Below are 19,164 nucleotides of genomic sequence, written 5' to 3' on the forward strand. Positions count from 1 at the left end.
GCTTTAAATTTCCTTCCACTTCGACAAACTCTTCCCCCTTCTTTGCGTAAATCCCAGTCTCTCAGTCTCTTTCAGTTTGGCCCCTCGCTTTTAACATAGAAAGGGTCACTTACGATCATCACTGAAGTCATCCACTAGTATGATTTCATGGACGAGGTGCACTGGGGTGCGGTTCAGCACACTAAAGAATGAAGAGAGAAAATCCATGACAGTGCTTGACCAACTCAACAACCCAGCAAACGGGGTGGGAAAGCCTAGGAACCAATCCCTGCCAAAGCACAGAAGACCAGGCTTGGATTTCCAGAAAGGATATACTAGATAAGACCCAGAAACCCCCACCCCCCACCCCCCCAGTAACCTACAGTGCCCAGCTATCAGCTCCCTGTAGCCTGATCTAAGAGCCGAGCACCCGGTATTCCTGGGAAAAAGCTGAGATTCACCCTTATCACCTTTGTGAGCAAAAGCAGAGCATAAAGCCAAGAGAAACAGGCTTTTTGGCAACATGCACATCGCACCAAGTTTCCTAATGGGGCTTACAGCAAAGCTGCCGTCACCCCGCCACCTCTCCCGGGGCTAATGATATGGTGTCTGCCAACGGCAGGGCCAACACAGAGAAAATTACCCAGCTCAAACCCATCTTTACAGAGCTCACAGCCGTGGCAGGACAACTCCTGTTTTTACCCGTGTGCTGATCGCGTTTCAGAGACTGCCGAGAGGATAAGAGCAGGGTTGGAGCCCGCCTATTTAATGAAAGAGAGAGGCTGGAGGATGTGGTTCGCAGCTCCCTCCAGGTGGACAGACACTGTGAAACGTGGCTGAAAGCTACAATCTTCCCTGAATTATGCCACCAAGGGCTTTATTACTATTACTATTAAAATGTCTAGACCTGTTCTCCCCCTTTCTCGCACAGCACAGAGGTTGGCAGAATTACATGTGCATAAAATCCTGCCCCATCAAAGGGTCAAGGCTGACTTCTTGAAGCAGAAACCCCAGGACATCCCAAAAATCTCCTCAGGGCTTCACATGGGCTTTAATAACGCCAGGTGGGTGACACGGGCCATTCCAGAATTTAAACTCCTTGCCTTCATCCCGAGTGTGGTTCTTTTTTCAAACAGGATTTAAAAGTCCCCAAATTTCACACCTGAGTCTGCCCTCTGGTCTAGGTTAGAAAAAACCTTCAAACCTACTGCTGGCATAAGAGGACAGACACCCCTTGAAGCCCCTAAGACCTCCAGATCCTTATTGACAGGTTTCCCCACCCTCTCAGGCTCCTAAAGCTTCAGCAAAAAGCCTGGAAGCCTGGAAAACCATGTTCTTGGCCCAGAGCCCGGTCAAGAGGGCTCCGAAGGGCAGGGTCCCCAGGAGCCACCAGCCCAGCTGGCAGGAACCCGAAGGGGTCTCACAGCATCACCCCCAGATATCCAAGGACGTTCATCCAAAGGGCTGCGCTTCTCTGATGAAACCTTCTTGATGAAAAACTGCAAGCCCACCTGCCCAGGAGGGCTTGGAGTATCTGTACATATTGCCAGCTGCCAGCACCCACCAGGTGCTGGAATTACAACCCTCTAGAGAGAGAAAGAGTTGAGTTGGATTTTTTTGGAAGGAGAACAGGATATCCCAAGGCAGATGCTTGAAATGGATCCTCCCCCCATGTTTTGTTTTTCACACAGCAGAAATCCTGAAAAAAAGGGAGTTTTATCTCAGACCAGAGTGGGTAAGGCTGGCACCTCACTTGTGGAGCTCCTCAACAGCACTTCCAAGCCCATAATTACTTTCCCTGGAAACACAATCCCAGCCTCCTCCAGTTTCAGGATCTTGGCAAAAGCCATGATTTCCCCCCCCTTCCGATGCCGTGCATGTTAAGGCTGGGGTGGGGAGGAGAAGAAAGCCTCTGTCCCCTAAGCTACAGTTGTAGTGGAAGCCCTAACAGCCAGGAGATGCTGCGGCCACCCCAGCATCGCTAAGGCTTGCACCAAGCAGGGTTAGACAACACCGCCTCGCCAACGCCCACAGCCTGCACAAAATATTAGAAAAAGTGGCTGAATGCCCCTCCTCCCGCTGGGGCACACAGAGCAATGTAGATGTGCTGTTCCCACCTGTCAAGTGTTTTTTAATTATTATTATTAATAGGTTTGTTATTTTTAAAAAATCCCCATATGCGAGAGCTGAGTTCAGCAAATTACCGTAGCTGAGCGTCAGTACAGAGAGACAGGAGAGCAATATCATGCTCAGTGGAATATTTAACAAGCGCTGATTGCCTGGAAACCTAACTTGGTGAAACCTGCAGTAAAGAAGCAGACTTGTAAAAAAGCCAGCAAAATAAATAAATAACCCGCCAAGAGCGGGAGAGGGGGAGGCAGCGGGCAACTTGAATATTCAAAGCCTGCCTCCGCCCAGTCTCCCCTATAGATTCGCCTGCCAGAAGTGCAATGCAGGGCTTAACTCCACAGGAAGGCGGTCACAGAGGGGCTAATTCTGCTTTTGCTGGTACCAGCAAGAATAACTCGACCAAAACCGCTGCACTGGGCTCTAGACTCAGTCCTGGGCTCACAGCAGTACTCAGTGATGGAGGAATTCCCCCCAGGGCACCTCTTACAGAAGAAAATCCAGCATGGACCGTTTTCAAGGCGCTGGGCTGGGGAGATGTGCAGCCCAGTCTTGGCTCAGCTGCACGCTCCTGCTGTTCCCAGGTCAAGCTCTTCGCTGCCAACTCTGTGCCTTGGCTTGCCACCCCATAAATCAGGGAAGATGTCCCCTGAATGCCAACGATGGTCATCTCTGGGATGCAGAGGGTTGACCAGAGCAAGGGGGAAAAAGTCAGTGCGCAGGCTGACGAGGGAGGGACCTCTCCAAGGCTTGCCCCAGCTCCATGAACCATCATCCTTCCATGGAGTTAACGACAGACACCATGGGTGACACAGAATCCCCCAGCACCAAAAGCAGCCTCACCCAGCGCCATCACAGCCCTCTCCCATCACTTCCCTCGTGGGACTCACCCACAGCGTGACACTATCCCAAATCCCAAGTGAACAAAGCCCTGGCGAGGGTGGTCCAAAACCTGGGTCTACCACGGCTCCAAGGGACCTGATGTCCACTGATTTCAGCAGGCTTTGAGCTCGTTATTGCTCTTGTGAATCTGTGCACAGACACCTGCAAGCCCCAAAATTGCCATTAAGCTAAGGGCCACTTGATACAGGCATGAAGAGATCCGCAGCAAAGGCTGCAACACTGCGACTGCAGCGTGCTTCCCAATGCAACCGAGAGCAAGCACACCAGCTTTTTAGCAAAGCCAAATTCACATCTCCAACCCATTTTCTACCTGTGCTCTATTAATAACACGATAACGCACCCATGCTGCTAGAAACACAGGAGATTATAAACACCCCTCCTGCAGCACCCCTCAGGGAGGATGGGAAACAGAGGCACCGAATATGGCACATTTTCAACGTTACGGGGATTTTTTTTTTTTTCAGGTAGACTATAAAAGCACTTTTAAAAATTCAAAGACAGCTTTTCTATTACTTATGCCTCTGCTCAGCTTTGATTTTTTTTTTGATACTTTCTTTTCTTTCTTTATGTGTGTGCATGGCTTTTTTTTTTTCTCCTTTTCTATGGGTAAAATCAGAAGACAATTAATATTACAGTGCTTTGAAGTTCCATGGTTATTTATAGAATTTTTTTCCCTGAAATCAAACATAGGTAGATATACTGCAGGGCTCGGCATATTTTAACAAATCAAAACAGCTTTTAAGATCTGTTGAGCCAGAGATCACAACACTTTCTCCCTTAAATCACCAAAAGACCTGTTACCGTTGAAATGAAAACTCATGCCTCTAGTCCAGAAAGTGCTTACACTTATTCAACCCCCTAAGACCAGACACGCTGCTGAGTTACCTTGAAAAGTTAATGCTGAAATTTTCTTTGTTTCAATGGATTTAGCAGACATTATGCAGGTGTAACCACAGAGAATTTCACCTTAAATTTTCATCCTAAGGTCCTTCTTTCATCCTCCTCAGCGATTTCTTGGGATCTTTTTCCACCTACCCCAAGGTAAGCACTGGATTCAACAATTTCATCTCCAAACAAATACCAGTGCAAAAGTCACCCTGACATGTAAGACATGGAAAACGTTTGCAGGGAGGAGTTCAGATCTTCTGACCACAGGTCAGCATCGTTTTGGTCATCACCCAGAATACCAGTTGCTTTAGGAGGTGCCTGTGGACATTGATCCTCAGGAACTCATGAACTCATTAATTCTCTCCATGGCAACATGCTGGGACTTGTTAGGGAAAAAAAAAAAAAAATAAACCCCTTTGGGAGTATAATAAAGTGTCAAAAGGGCCAAGGGTCACAATTATCGAAATCAGACCGAGAGCGCGGAGAGAAAACGCCCGCCAAAATGAACTGCTTCAACAACCCAAAATGGCTAATTATGTAGGAAGAGAGACATCACACCAAGAATAACCATAATGAGCTTTGATTACACTGTGGCTTTCGCATTTTATTCTTTCAAATACCCACCCAGCTCTTTGAAATTCAAGAGTTCTCTTATGTTAACATCAAAAGGTAAAAGCGCATGGAGGGCTGTGTACTTAGTCACTGTGAGAGATGATTAGCAAATTAAGAAAAAAGAGTCCAGGGTTTAAGTGAAAAGCAGAAAAAAAAAAGAAATAAAAAAATAGTCAGCACAAAGTGCTAATTATACAGTTTCTGCACAACACCTGGCTTGTTTTTGCTTCTTTAATCAGGCTCGTTTCAGTTATGGCACAGACTCTATACAGCGCCGCTGCTGCCGAAGGAAGGAGGCACACAGCTTTGTCATTTCCCTGCCTCAGATGTGTCTGGATGCAGACAAGGTAGCGGCACGAGGGGAAGGTGCGAGGTGCTGGCTGTCCAGGACATCACTTCTCTTAGTTACAAGCACTGGAAAACGAAAGGCATGATATTCTCCCTACTAATTAATGATATAAATATTTAATGTGGTATTCACAGCACTTGCATCAGGACTTTTGCCAAAGGACGTGTTTCGGTTTGTCAGCGAGAGGTAAATAATTAAGTCTCCTTATTCCTGTTCTGAGCTCCCCAGCTGCAAGTTTGAAGAATAAATAAATAAAGACCATTCAGCAGAGTAAATAGGACTGTTTCACCCTCTGCCCAGCACGCTGCCGTCACGACAGCCTCCTGCGCTCCTCTCCTGCCCAGCCTGTGCCAGTGCTGATCAGCCATCAAGCTCCCAAAATTGCCTTACTGGAGAAAGTCACAGCACGACGGTCTCCGATGGTCCAGGAGCGGAGCATCACCCCAGGCTGCCTGCGGTTCTGCCTCCCCCAGCCCTGCCTCCACGGCAGGCAGCGTTTCTCTCCCCACTGCTCCCAGGGATGCTCCCAGGGATGGGGCACGCACCAAGCCTTGCTCCCTGCAGACCTCGGCAGAGGATGCCACACCGCATCAAGTCCTGAAACCACAACTGCCCACCCAGCGGTGGCCACATCTCGGCGTGTGAGCGTGCCGATGGCTGCAGAGGAGGGATGGGAAGGAAAGAGGATGATATTCTCATAAGCAAGGCACGGAGTAGATCCCCCTAACCACACGGGATTACACGATGGGGAGGCACTATTACCCATCGCTATTGAGAGCACCAGCATCCAGCCCAGCCCCAGATGACAAGGAGTGCATCTTTCCTGGCCACGCTGCTCCTTCTCCTCCAGTGAGGAGATATTTTATAATAATTTTATAATCCCCCAAGCCTGCTATGGCCTTGGGGACATCCTTAAGCTCTCCCCCTGGAGGAGCTGGGCAGCTAGAGCTGGGTAATGAGCTGGATTCCCTTCCTAAATCCAGGCTAGCACAGGATGAAAAGAGAGGAAAGAAGAAATCGTATTCAAGAAAAAGCCTCTGTATTGCTTATTCTCTCCCTCGCTCCTGCCTTCCCTCCTTGGGTTTACTCACACGGGCCCATCCCCGTACTGTTGGAGACTCTCACCATTTTTAATGCACTGAGCCTTGGAGCTTGAAATACGTGAAACTGAACCGCAGGGGGATAAGAACCTTGCCCAATGTCATCCGAAAAGCGAGTGGCTGAAACAACAACCCAATGGCAGTTTCTTCACTGTCTGCACAGTAAAAAAAAAAAAAAAAAAAAAGAAAAAACCTCAAGAGCTACTTTGCACCATCTCCTCCTTTCTGGCCTCTTCTCTTTTCTATTTTCCTTTCTCACAACACCCATAGCCTACTACCTGGACACTTGTACATATTCACAAGCATAGTTACATACGCATTTATAAACACTGACTGCATCATTTGCAGAGATTTGGACATTCGATTAATTCAGCTTTTCTTTTTTTTTTTTCCCCCCTCCTTTTCTTCCAGCTGGCAAACGGTCAGAGAAAAGATCATGAAACTTCTAAATTAATTCATTATTCAACACAGTCCACTAGCTTTTCTCAATAGCTCTGACGACGCAAATTGTTCATAAGCGAACTGTCACAAACACTCGCAATGTGACTTGCATAAGGGGTGCTGCGGAGGCCACGTACCGGTGCCTCTGCTTCATGGGTCAGAGCACTCGCATCCTCTCCAAGAGCCGAACACAACACACCGAGCCTGCGATACAGCTCAGCCTCAGCATTTGCTGAGCATTAAAGCTCTCAAGCACTTAGGAAAGGCGTAGGAATAGCAAAATCCCTCCTGCTCGTCATGTATGTGGTCCCTTCTGCAAGAGCCAATTTCCTCCTCTGCTATAGGGTACCTTCACCGGCATTTCCCTCTGCCACCCCTCTGTGTTTACATGGGGTCCTGTAAGAAGTGCTCCCTTTGCGGGGCCGGTGCCCCATCGCCCCATAGCTTTGGACAAGCCAAGCATTGTCCCTTTGCCCTCTTTCTTGCTCCTGCCACAGCGGTTAACTGAGAACATTCATTGTGCAATGAGGCCGGAAAACCCAACTTGCTGGAACTCAGGAAATCAGGTTTGCAACCCAAAATCTTCCACCAGCCACAGACAAATCACCTCTCTGTTCCTCAATCTGTCCATCTGTCAACGGGGTTATACCAAGAGCGCACCGTGGAGATGTACTGGGGAGAACAGGGTAGAAGAGGTGCCCATTTTACTCACCGCTGTGCTTAAAGTGCTTGGAGACACTTGGCCACAGACTGCTCCACCAGGCACAAAGCAGTGTCAGTAGGACAGAGTTTGTTTTGAATGGCCATGGAAAATGATCCATGTTGTTACAGCCACCGTGGGACGGAGTATCTGGAAGATCTAATTAAACTAAGCATTTGCCGAGCAAGAGGGAAAAAAACGGAGCAGTCAGAAGGCACAGCAAATTAACCTACAGAGGCTGAAGAGGCAGATAAGCTCTCAGCTGGGTCCAAAAACAGGCAGGGAGGTGGCAATATGTGCACAATCATGTCCGGAGAAGAGCAGAGCAGAGCAGGAGCCACGTCACCAGCACGACTTGCCACCAAGGGCTGGTACCCCTAGGGCTGGCTGGATCAAAGCGAGTCTCTAAATACTGCATCCAGGAGGAAAACGGTGAACCCTGATGCCAGGAGGCCACCTCCAAACCATGCGGACCAGAAAAAGGACGATCAGCTCAGGAGAGCTCAGGATCTCAGCCCAGGGAGAGGCAGGGGAGATGGTGACCCAAGGCTGCCATCTCGGTTCCTCACTGCCCAGGTTTGCCTCTGTGGTGCAGCTCAGTGGGATGCTCTGCGGGGCTCTGGCAGTGTTTGGAGAACAGTCTACAGGAAAGGGGACTCAGAAGGGGCCCCAGAGCTGGGGAAAACCTCCCCACAGACCAAACACAAGTGCTGGAATCGCTGGGGCATGTGAGTGGGGATGAGCAGTGCACGGAGGCAAAGATGTGGTGAAAATCACATGCAACTGGGTAAGGAAGGCAGTAAGGCCAACTAATCAAGTCAAGCAAAGAAAAGAAAAGGAATAAGGAAGAAAGTCTTTTTATAGCTGGAAATCAGAAACTTCAGAGGACAATATTCTAGAGGAAGAAGGAAAAAAATCAAACTACCTGTATTCCTAACCATGCCATCATTGCAACGATCAGTTCTCTAATGAAGCCAGATATGGGGGATCCAGGCATAAGAGTCGTATCATGGGTCTAACATCTTTCATCTGACAACATCACTCATGATCGTACCTGCCAGCACAGTCAAGTGGTGAGTTATAGGGAGAAATGAGATTAAAGTCCATCCCTGCACTTCACATGTTAAAAGCATCGTATATCTCGGGGGCTAGAGGACACTTGGCTTCACTTTGCCATCTCTGTTACAACGGGTTCCAGAGAATGGTAAACCTATGCAAGGCACTGTAAAGATAAAAGAGAAGGTCCAGGATCAAGGAGGTGGTACACTGTCAGTGCTATACACACCCAAAATCCACGCACCCTAGAGAGAGAAAGCGGCGACAGATTATTAAGTGTGAAGCAAAGGAGATGGGATTGGGCATGAAACCATAAAGCAAAGCAGGAATTCAATTTCAGGACTGTCAAACTCTCTTGTGGCACTGGGTGCATTCACCTGAGGAAGGATGCTGTTTTCAGAGAAGAGCCCAGCGAGGATGTCACGGTGAACAGGGCACAGCTGAAGTCTCCCCCCAGTGAGCAATCCCAGTCTGACCAGTACCGACAATGGCAAGGGGTCCCTTGGGGAAGCCAGGATTTAACTGACAAGGCTTGCAGCAGGGCACAAACCTATGTGGGCGTGAGACACACCTGCAAAACACTTATCACTGGCACAGAGCAGAGCACACCCAAGCTCACTGCAGAGGAATCCACCAGCCAAGACCTGGAGATAGCCCCCTCAAAGGTGTGGTGGCCACAAGTCACTAAATCTTCCCACAAGAAAACTTGCAGATTTGAGGCACACATTGGGATTAAACACAGATTTCAAAAACCTGTGGTGAAAATGAAGCCTTTAGTCTATCCACTACAGCAAAACACAGCCAAGAACAAACCGACAAATGAAGGAATGGCCACATGCCCAGAGCGCTCCACTGCATATCCAGAGCAGTACAGAAACCGTCCTTGAAAATCTAGTCTGCGTGTGCACCATTAGGGCTTCTCAATTAGCAAGCCTTTCTGGCACTTGATGGGTCACTGGAGAAGCTCAAACAGCAGTACCAGAGCAGACATCTGCAGAATAATAGCTGTCCCTAGAGGACTGGGACAAAATACAGCTGAGCACTGGTACCCAGCTGGATATAAAACCTCTTATCCCAGACTCTGTCTAATCTGCTGCTGCTCCCTCAAGAGTCTCCCATGCTAGACACTGCAAAGGGAGCAAAGCTACTTACTTTCCTGAGCATCCCACTGTAAAACCTACTTCTCGGAGACCAGCTTTCATGCTAATTTCTCCCAGTAATCATTTGAGACTGTAGCTGGTAGGTCTGGTCTTATTGCTGCGGTGAGTGCAAACAGATTCTGCCTTTATCTATGAAAACCTCTAGCCCACTCACCCTTTTTTAAGAGTAGACTGGGAGCTCTTACCTCCGAATTGTCCTTAGCAGGGTCGACCGGGCCTCGTTGTGGAAGGTGATGACGACGCTGGTGGGCGGGAGGTCCTGGCGATAGTGCAAAGTCGTACACCTGGGGGGCAGAAAGAGGAAAAGGCCATTCAGGTGCTGGAATTCAAAGTGGGAGCTCACTTCATTAACACAGGCATCAGTAGATGGTCCTCCAGCCACTATTTAAAAGAAAAGAAAAAAAAAAAAAAAAAAAAAAAGGAGTTTTTCCTGCGTGAATCCTTTCTGAAGGAGTCCAGAAACTGCCAAGTAAGTCACTGAGGATTAAAGCAGCAAAAAGAGCTTAATAGGAAGGGATGAGAAAGGAGGCACCGAGCTTGCAGCCCTTTTCTCTAACCACTTCTTCCCAGCTAGCACACCCTCCTGTGCTACCAGCCTCCCCCACCAACGGGTAATGGGAAGGTAACAGTCCTCCCTTTTTATATTGGTTAGGGCAATGCCACCTTCAGCAAAGATACTCCTCACTGACGTTAGCACGATGGGATCAGAAACAGGTCCTTCACGCCAAAGGTAAGGCACAGTGGCGGTGCTTGCAGAAGGCCAGCTGCAAATCTTATGCTGCCTCAGTGGCTCTGTGAGCTTCATGGGGCTTCTGGTGTCATTCCAGAAGTACTGGAAAAGATGCTGAGGTCTTTTTCTTTCTTAAATTGAGGCAGGGGCCTGAGCACTCTCACACCCACCTGGCTGATGGCACCAGCAGAGGTAAGAGCATCGTTGCAGCTCCAGCTCTGAGCCGCCTCACTCCCACCTCCTGAGGCTGCAATTTCCACCAGCCAGCTGCAAGGTAAGCCACGTCCTGTTTCTAAAATGATTGTTTCCTTACTCATTCTGCCTTAATGGCATAACCTGACTACAGGGAAGATTGGGATTTAACACTTTCCAAGCCAGCCTGCAGAAGGTGAAAACCCACAACTGCAACCACAGCCCCTGCTGCCTCCTTCCCAGGAGGAAATGTCGTAGACTCTGTAATTACTTTGACCTTTAGCTGATGAAGTTTGTGGCTTTTATAGACCGATGCTGACATATTCCTAGCTCAGGAAATCCAGATACACCTCTTACATCTGTGCTGCTCTTTCCAGGTCCCCATCAGCCCCTGTGACGGCCTTAAGATGACACACCAGTGGCAGGAGGACACCCTGTGCCCAGCCTAAGGAGCTCCTCAGCACAGCCATCACGCCCCTTCCCATCCACACGCCACTCGCCTGCTCTTGTATCGCTGCCTAGGTGCTACCACTACCATCCTCAAAAGAAGCAGGAAAGAGAACCAGGCAACAACTCTTTCAAGAAACCATCAGTTTGCTCCCCCAAAGCTCTGGACCGCGGTATCTGCAAGGTGAAGTAAAAACAGATGGGAAAATTATGGTGGGGATGGGGAGGAGAAAACAAGTAACAGTAGCCACATATTGCTGGTTTATGCTATCAGCACGGCACATTGCACCTCAGAAATGCCAAAATGCTCGAGATATTCTTTTCAATGAGGTTTTTCACCTTTTCATTTTGAAATTGCATTTCTGATTATTTACAAAGTGACCTAAATGAAAGGAAAAAAGAGTGCACAACGGGTGAAATAATTCCAAAGATAAGAAAAAAAAAATTACATCTTGGGTGGGACAAAATATTTGCAAACTCACACTAAATCAGTTGCTGCCTTCTCTCATCAAAACCTTTCCCAAATCCTGCCTCAACTTGACCAAAGCAGATTTCTCATTACCACCCTGTTCTTTCAGCATAGTCACTAACCCCCAAAATTCTTCATTCAACCAATTCTAATTCTAGGTCCATCCTCAAAGGACACTAAAGTTGCATGGCCACTTGGCATGCAGGAGAAAATTCAGTGACATTGCCCCATGCGACAACACCCTCATTCATCAAAGTTATGTCTCAGGGATGCTAAAAGCAGAAGGTTTCTGAATGACTAAACAGCAGCAGGTCATGCCCTGAGCTGCTCAACTGGGTCACTGCGGCCCCTTGCATCATCCAGTAACCAACTTCAACTGAGCTTTCCCAACCTGATATGATGAGAAAGAAGCTGCTGCTGCTCGGCGCCTGGTTTGCCGCGCTCAGGCTCAGCTCTCGCTTGCTTTGCGGAGCTGCAGGGACAGACTACGACAATTGCTTTCCCTGTGCTATTTATACACCATTATCTCCTAACTGTTCCCAGATGCGTGTCCTTCCACCTGCTTCCATCAGGAGGGGCTGTGTGGAGCAAACAGGGGAAGCTATTTCTGGAAAAGAATGAAAGAGGGTGGAAAATACAAAGTCATCAATACTTTACTTATGTTACGACAATAGTTAAGAAGCTAATAAATAATGCCGAAGCGGATGCGTGCCGTATCACCCACCAGTGGGAGTGCCAGGGATCCTGCACACTGGCTGAGCCTGCCAGCGCTGTGGCGAAGGCTCCTCGTGCGTGACAACAACTTGATTTTAAAACTCCAGATGTCTACGCACCCGATCAGCCTAATTAGACAACACGCGTGAGGAAAACACTGAAACATCATAGAAGAGCACCTCCAGAGCTTGGTCGCTGGCTCTGTGACTCACCCCGACTTCTGTCTCATGAGGCTCATCACATCCCAAAGACGTCTGACTGATGACCGCACTGCCGCTACGGAGTGGGCAGGGACCTGGCAGCACCCCAACCTTGCTTCACCTCTGTGACCAGCACTGCACAGCCGGTGGGACTCGCCTCCCCAAAAAACAGCCCACAATTGTTAGGCTGAGCTGCTGCATCTGCTAGGGCTCCTCTGGGGTCCTTATGTGGCCCCGACTCTGCCCTTGCCCAGGATTTTACCCCTGGGTCCTTCCTTCAGGAGCCCTCCCAAACTTTTCTCCAGTTTGTCCCTTATTTTTCTTTCCTTCCCCCCCCAGTGTAACTGCAGCTAAACATCCTGGCTCCTCAGAAGGCAGATTTCAGTTTAAGTTGTTGACTACAAGTGTTTTTTTGGCACTTGCTCGGGTAATAAAAACCACAGCTTGGAAAAGCATTAAATCCAGCATGTCCAGAATTATTTTGTGTGACAATTACATCTGGGGTAATTTCAATTTAATACCTCACTGCAAGTGAAAATTGCAGCATGCAGCCCTAAAATTGCTGTAATAATGAAAATAAACCCGCTAAGAGCTGCCTGTGCTACCTCAGGCTGTCACTGGATAAATGTTTTGTGCTGCTTATGATATTTCATAAGTCACCCAATTGCCAACAAGAAAAAAAACCAAAACCAACACCCACAACATTTTCAGGAAACCAACGAAAGTTTGAGGTTGTTTTTTTTTTTTTTAGATTGTTCAAAAAAAAAAAGGTTGAAAAAAAAAGTAATAACTCCATTGCTTATATTTGCAGTGTGTTGAAACTCACTGGCTGAAGTCATTTAAAGTTTCATGCTTTGAAACCTTGCAGCAGGACTGGGGAGCAATCTTAGCACAGCAGGTACTAGCAGGAACGTTGCCAGGCTGAACTGTCTGCAACATGGGCTCCTCCACCAGCTCACAGCATCTGGGGGGCCAAAAGAAGACAGAAGCTAGGCTCGCCTGCCCTAAAAACCCCAGAGCGAGCATCCAGCCAGAGAAACAATTATTATTTCCTTCTGCAAACACAGAAGTCAAACTTTCATTTGATGGGAAGTTTCACTTTTCTGTTGCAAGGTTATTTCCCATTCAAATTTGAAATAATTTCAGAATCAGAAAGTTATGAAAGGGGCATTCTGGCTGCAGACACCTTAGGAATCACCCTTGGAAAATCCCAGCCTGGACTGGCTGCTCGCAGTACTTCCTTCAGGGTGGAAGGAGCAGCACATCTCATCGCTGTGTTCCCAATATGCCGTTAACAGCTCAGGAATAACTTACGGTGCACCCGTTTGCGGGGACAGGGAGCAGACAGCCGGAGCCCTGCACTCATCGCAGGAATTGCAAAGCCCTCCTGCAAAGTCCCAAACTTTGGACACTCCAGTGTTCCTCACAGGCCTCCAAAGTCCCTCACGCTGGACTTCTTTTTTCTTAGGTTGCTTCGACCCTTGTGCTCCTGGTGAGCGATGGGGTATCACACCCTGGTGGCCTCTGCAAACAGGCACCCCTGCATCCCTTGAGGTCCTCCTGATGGGGCAATGCACACCCATTCCCAGGGCATTTCAACCCATTTTACATTTAAAATGGCAGATTTAACTCATAGTGCCCCTCACCAAATGGAAGCCCACCTTGGAAACACCACTATGTAACACAACGGTAAAGACTAATAGTGTGAACAGAGACGGACCCTGTTCCTCAGCCCCTCCTGGTCCACCCCTGGGCTCATCCAGAGTGTGTTTTCTCCTTGACATCCGCCATCACGTGCCCGCAGAGTGCGCCGTGTGTCCTGAAACCCACCTCTCACGCTCACCCTCTCCTGTGCCTCGTTAACTTCCTTCAAGAGATGATTATCTTCATCCCGCTCCCCCAGCTTCCCCTGCCAGGCTTGTGCTCGTTCCTCCTTTCTGCTTCAACGGTCATCACTTGCCAACAGCTCTGCTTTGAATCCTTAACATTTTCCATAAAGTCCAAACTCTCCCTCAACACAGCTCACCACTTCCAAAGCACTCTCTGCGTATTTATTTCGAACAGCCAGCCGCATCAGAGAGAGCTACACCATCTTTCAACTCCCTCCTGGCTCCTCTCTTCTCCTTGGAAACACGCGAGAGAGCAGTCTCGTCACCACACATCTAAACCAAGAGTATTTGGGTTTGTCCCCACACTGCAGTCACAGGGCTCTCCCTCTCACATCGACCCAGAGGGCAGGGACCTGCCATCAGAAACAGTATGGGTTCACACTACCACTGATGGACAAACCTACGAGCACGCTGGATTTCAGATGACATTCCTTGAGTCTGACTAGCTCTCCAAGCCTGATGGCTCTCTTGAGTGAAGACACGTGCAAGAGTCATGTCACAGCAGTGCAACTACCTTGAGCTGCATGTTATAGACTTGGACGCTCTACCAGAAGCAGAGAACTTGGTGGAGAAAGGGGAAAAACATAAAAAGCCCTTTTAGCTCACAGAAGAAGTGAACTTAATTACACAAATCTCCACAGCAACTTCAAGGAAGAGTTAATACTAACGTCAAAGCCCTCGGCTCACAACCATGCTGGAAGAAGAGATCTTGCCAGCCACACTTCTCCCAGGACTCAGCAAGCCTCTGCTCCAGCATGGCCTTGGGCTGGACCAAGTCATCCATGCCTGGGAGAAGCCTCTGCAGCTTTGCTCAGGCTACACACCAGTCAGTCACCGACTACCTCCCAGGGACCTTGCTGTCACCCCACATCCAGCCAGAGAGACAGAGCGGCAGGGAAAGCAGAGGAGAAGGACCAGAGATACTGAAAACATGTCTGTGCCCTACCAAAGGGACAGGAGCCAATCCGCTTCTGGAAATGGGCGGCAGTCCCGGGAAGAAAAACAAGGAGAGCTTTCTTTTATAATTTTTCATTCTTATCATGAAAACCAGCTCAGCCCTCTCTTGGTTGAGCTGCTTCACCTAAGTATTGCAGCGGGGCATCCTTGGTGTAGTCACCACAATTCATCCCTCCAGAACCCCAGAGGAAACTGGAGCAAGTCTTGACAACCAACCAGGTGTGAAAAATTACTCCCTCAGAGGAAGATGAAAATTACTGCCCTCAGGAGCAAGGAAGCCACCCCCCATAGGCAAGCAGAGTCGCCAGTGGGAAGGAAGAGATTAGAGTCCCAGCTGCCTTTACCCGCCCGTAGTGAACATGCCCAGGCTCCGCACGCCTGCAGGGATGGCAGCACATGCAGACACCTTGGTCATACTTCTCAGGACAACCTCAGGCTGGCATAGCCCCTAGCCAGTGGGAAACCATTGTGCCTAAACCCTATCCTCAAGCTGAAGCAAAATTACAGGTGACTTCCACGAAAATAGTCTAAAAACAGGGAACCTGGACATGTTGCGATTTAGAGCTATATAGCAAAGTGTGTGCCAACTTGTATGGAAACTAATGAGTTCATAGAGCTAACTGCTGGACAGGACCATGCACTGTCTCACCTGACCTCTGGGTAACACAGTCTCTGGCATTTTTCCCAGTTATTTATGCATTTCTCAGTTATCCATGCATCAAGCCCAGTGACTTGTGTCTGACTGCAGAGTACCTTTCAAAAAATCATTACTTCATGCCCTCCAGAGATGGAAAATCCAAGAAGCGCTGTTCACGTTACAGTCAACGCGTCAGTCTCATACAATAGCATAAATGGGATACGACAATTCAGTATTTGCATGACCAGAGCACATAGAGGGTTCAGTGGCCTTCTTCATGACGTTCACCTCCTGTCACCACCCTCAGTTCTTCTTGGCTCTCCCCACGCCATCCTTCCTGCACATTGCCTCAAAATATTTTGTCACTCAGCTTTGAGAGACCTTGAAAATCCTACTTTGTCTTCCCAACATATGCCAGCATCTCCTCCTCCTTCTATGGGTATGCTTCACACCCCCTCAATCAGGATGAGGCTGCCAAACAGAGGGCTGACCATGGTCTGCCTTGCTGCCCATCTCCAGCACCACCATGCACTACGTGCGCAGTAGCTGCGGGGATTGCCACTGGCTACAGACCTTCTTGCTTCTATCCTGGTCCTGCAAGTCCACCTCGGGCTGGCCGTGACTGTGGGCAGGTTGGTGCTACCAAAACACCCAAAGGACTAGAGCAAAGAGAGGCTGAAAAACCAGCTGGAAGGCGGAGGACACTGAAAAGCAGCCGTGCCAAAAGGAAAGAAGAAGGGACAAGGAGTCAGGTGTCAGCTGGCGATGACACGTGATTGCAGGGAACAGCAGCTCAAGTTTGGCTTGCCAAAGTGAAAAAATACCCCTGAGAAAGGTTGGTAGGATTTCTCTGTGCTGGACCGTCATGTGCCTCAGGTTTGCATTCCAAAAAGGGACTGAAAAATCCCCAGGGTGGCAGGCAACAGCCTCAGTGGCTGCTGGGGCTGGGAGAAACAGGGGTGATCCAAAGAGAGGAATCCCTGGTTGAGCAGACAACTTGGGGGTGTGCAAGGGCTTGAGCAAGGGTGAGAAGGCAGATCTGCCACAAATATTTAATGGTGGTTAGCATCAGAGCTGACACAGTATTATTTAGCAGGCTTTAACTAGATGTAATTGGATAAAACTGTAAGGAAGACCATCAGGAAAACGATGCCAGGGCGCTGAACCAGTGCTGGCTGTAGATCAGACTCCCAGAGGAACCTGTCCAAGTCCCCACCTCTCCCCTCCCCAGCACATGCTATCGCAAAAATACTAGAAAACGGGCAAAAGAGAAGAGCCATCCCAAGGGCAGGAGAAGATGCAGCCACTGACGAAAGAGGTCTTCTCATCCTCTGTGTTCTTCCGAAGTCGATGTGCTGCCACGAATGCGATGGTCACAGCTAGTGCTTGCCTGAAGGCAAGCAGCTTGAAGCCTTGGCAGGGGACCACCACACACGCTGCCCACCAGGGCAGGGACGTGCAAACAGGAACCCGGGTTCAGCTCAACTGTGGGTTGACCTGAGAAGGTCAGCCCTCTTGGGTTGACCAAGAAGGACATTTTTCTACACAGCTTCTGGAAATTGAAACAGTGCTGTATTTGGCTAGTGCACAATTACCATTTCCTCTAACTCACTGCCTCTTTCGGTCTCTTTCTTTCTTTCTTTTCCCTGCAAGACAGGTATCTAAAAAATTAATCAAACGGCTAAATTCAAAGAAAGGGGGAAATGCAAGAAGGCAAAAATAACCTTCTGTGCACATGACGTGCTGCTGCCTGCGAACCTCAAAACTGGTGAGATGACGCACTTATAATTTATTAAAAATTTGCTGGATTTTTGTCTTTGGAAAAGGGGAGGGGGAAAAAAGAGAACCTACTAAAAAGGAAGGAGAGAATAGCATGGCTGCATTTAAAAACAAGTTAAACCAGATTGTGTGTCTTGATTTTCAAAGCAGCTCATGAATAATTCAGACTTCAAGGGCCCTCCACACAGACTCAGTGTCTGTCTTGCTTCTTGACTCCCCCCACCCTTCCTTCCTCAGAACTGAGGCAAAAAGAAAAAAGGAGCCAACAAAAGTGAAAAAAAGAAGAAGAAAAAAAAAAAAGAACCTTCTTTGTTTTCAGTAGAATTTTAAACTGTGGCCAAATTTCTGATGCCAGTTTTACTGGAATACCAGAGCTGACATCAAAGGTTTTCACTTGGTGAAAGTAAATGCAAAATCTGGCACCTTGCACCTTCCTGGAAAGCCACCAATCCTTTATTAAAGATCTTTAGAAGCCAGGACAACCTGAAATTACATTTCAGAGAGTCAGAACCACAGATGTAAAGATTCATTAGGGAGGACACTTTCTGACCAGAGCTTCCTGGCACCACGTGGCAAATCAAAGCAGAGAAAGTCCCCATCCCCTCAACGCCTCCTTAGTCATCAGCGGAGAAGCACAAACCCAACTCCATGATGTGGTAGCTCAAAACCACTTTAAGCATGCAGGAATCTGCAGCACTTAAAACAAAAATCCACCCAAATGGCCCCGAAACATTGTCTGTGATCGCCCTTTCGCCAGTTGACGGAGTAGGACTTTAAGGCGCTGGGTAGCTGGAAGAAACAAACAAACAAGAGTTTGATGGAAGAAATTGTCTCGTGGCCTTCGTTATCAATATTAGCGAGCCTCGGAGAATTAGTTCCATTGCTTACTAATACTCGACTTCGATTTCTGCCTACGCAAACATATTGGGTCAATAGAAATACCGAGACGAGCATGAAAATTAAACAAACAACTTCATTCTGTCAGAATTACTTGGAGCAAGTTATCAAAGTAATCGATGGCATGTAATAACTATAAGACAAGTGGTCAATACGTTATAGCAGTCAAAGCCAGAGAATGGCTCTAGCAGAGAGTGATCAATGGCACCCCGGGAATGCCAAAGCACTTGGTGATGAAGCGAAGTCCGTCATGAAGTCATCAGCGGACCCCGGTATGGTTCAGGAGGGCGCCACGTCGCTCTCTGCGATGGGCACCAAGACAAGCAAGGCTTTCTCTTCCTTATAAAAACCCCAGGATCCTCTCTGTCCATTGCAGGGAAGGAAGCACATGGAATTTAAAGAGGAGACTCAACGCCCGCATGGATTGACCAGTGTTGGCACAGTTATCTTGAGGGCCACAGCTGGGGCTGCGGTCAGTCCTGGTCTATAAGAGAGCCCCATCCCTCGCTCCAGTGGGAAGAAGTGACTGCCGCAGCAATACCATGTCCTCCCACCAGCAGTTCCTGCAGCTGCCGATGCACGTCGCGGCTTCACTTCCACTCCAGCACATCATTTGTTCCGGGGAGCCCAACCTGTACTTTCATCTGATACTCGAAATCACTTGCTTTTAAATACAGCCTGTCATTTTTAGATGACTAGAAGCGTCAAAAACATTTGAGATCTAAATGAAATTTTTTCCTTTTCAGGATGAGGAAAACAAATCTCTTTGGCCTTAAGTTTTCCTGTATTTTTACTTTCAGATTCACTGAGAGTTTTGCTTTTGTTTTATCCTGAAATTGCTAACTCCTGGCTTTTCTCTTTCTTAAATAACCAAAGAACTGAAACACAGTTATCCACTTAGCTCTACGAAGCCCTGTCCACCTGCATAGCCCCCAAAT

The 19,164-nt window shown here is 48.3% G+C and overlaps 1 protein-coding gene across 3 annotated transcripts in view; it reads right to left on the reverse strand.

The window, feature by feature from the left end:
* GALNT14 (polypeptide N-acetylgalactosaminyltransferase 14) overlaps nucleotides 1-19,164 on the reverse strand; it is a 103,777-nt gene that overhangs the window by 34,742 nt on the left and 49,871 nt on the right. For all 3 annotated transcript variants that reach the window (XR_015708808.1, XM_087776829.1, XM_087776830.1), the window contains exons 3-4: nucleotides 9,501-9,599; nucleotides 114-181 (exon numbers count right to left, since the gene is read on the reverse strand). Coding sequence is in view for 2 of the 3 variants with exons in the window: in XM_087776829.1 (XP_087632955.1) it covers nucleotides 114-181; nucleotides 9,501-9,599 (167 nt within the window). In the remaining variant the exon portion in view is untranslated. The remainder of the gene's footprint in view (nucleotides 1-113; nucleotides 182-9,500; nucleotides 9,600-19,164) is intronic.

This window comes from Nipponia nippon, unplaced genomic scaffold (assembly GCF_047370975.1).
Source record: "Nipponia nippon isolate SJK-2023a ecotype South Korea unplaced genomic scaffold, ASM4737097v1 scaffold_4, whole genome shotgun sequence".
Taxonomy (NCBI): Eukaryota; Metazoa; Chordata; class Aves; order Pelecaniformes; family Threskiornithidae; genus Nipponia; species Nipponia nippon.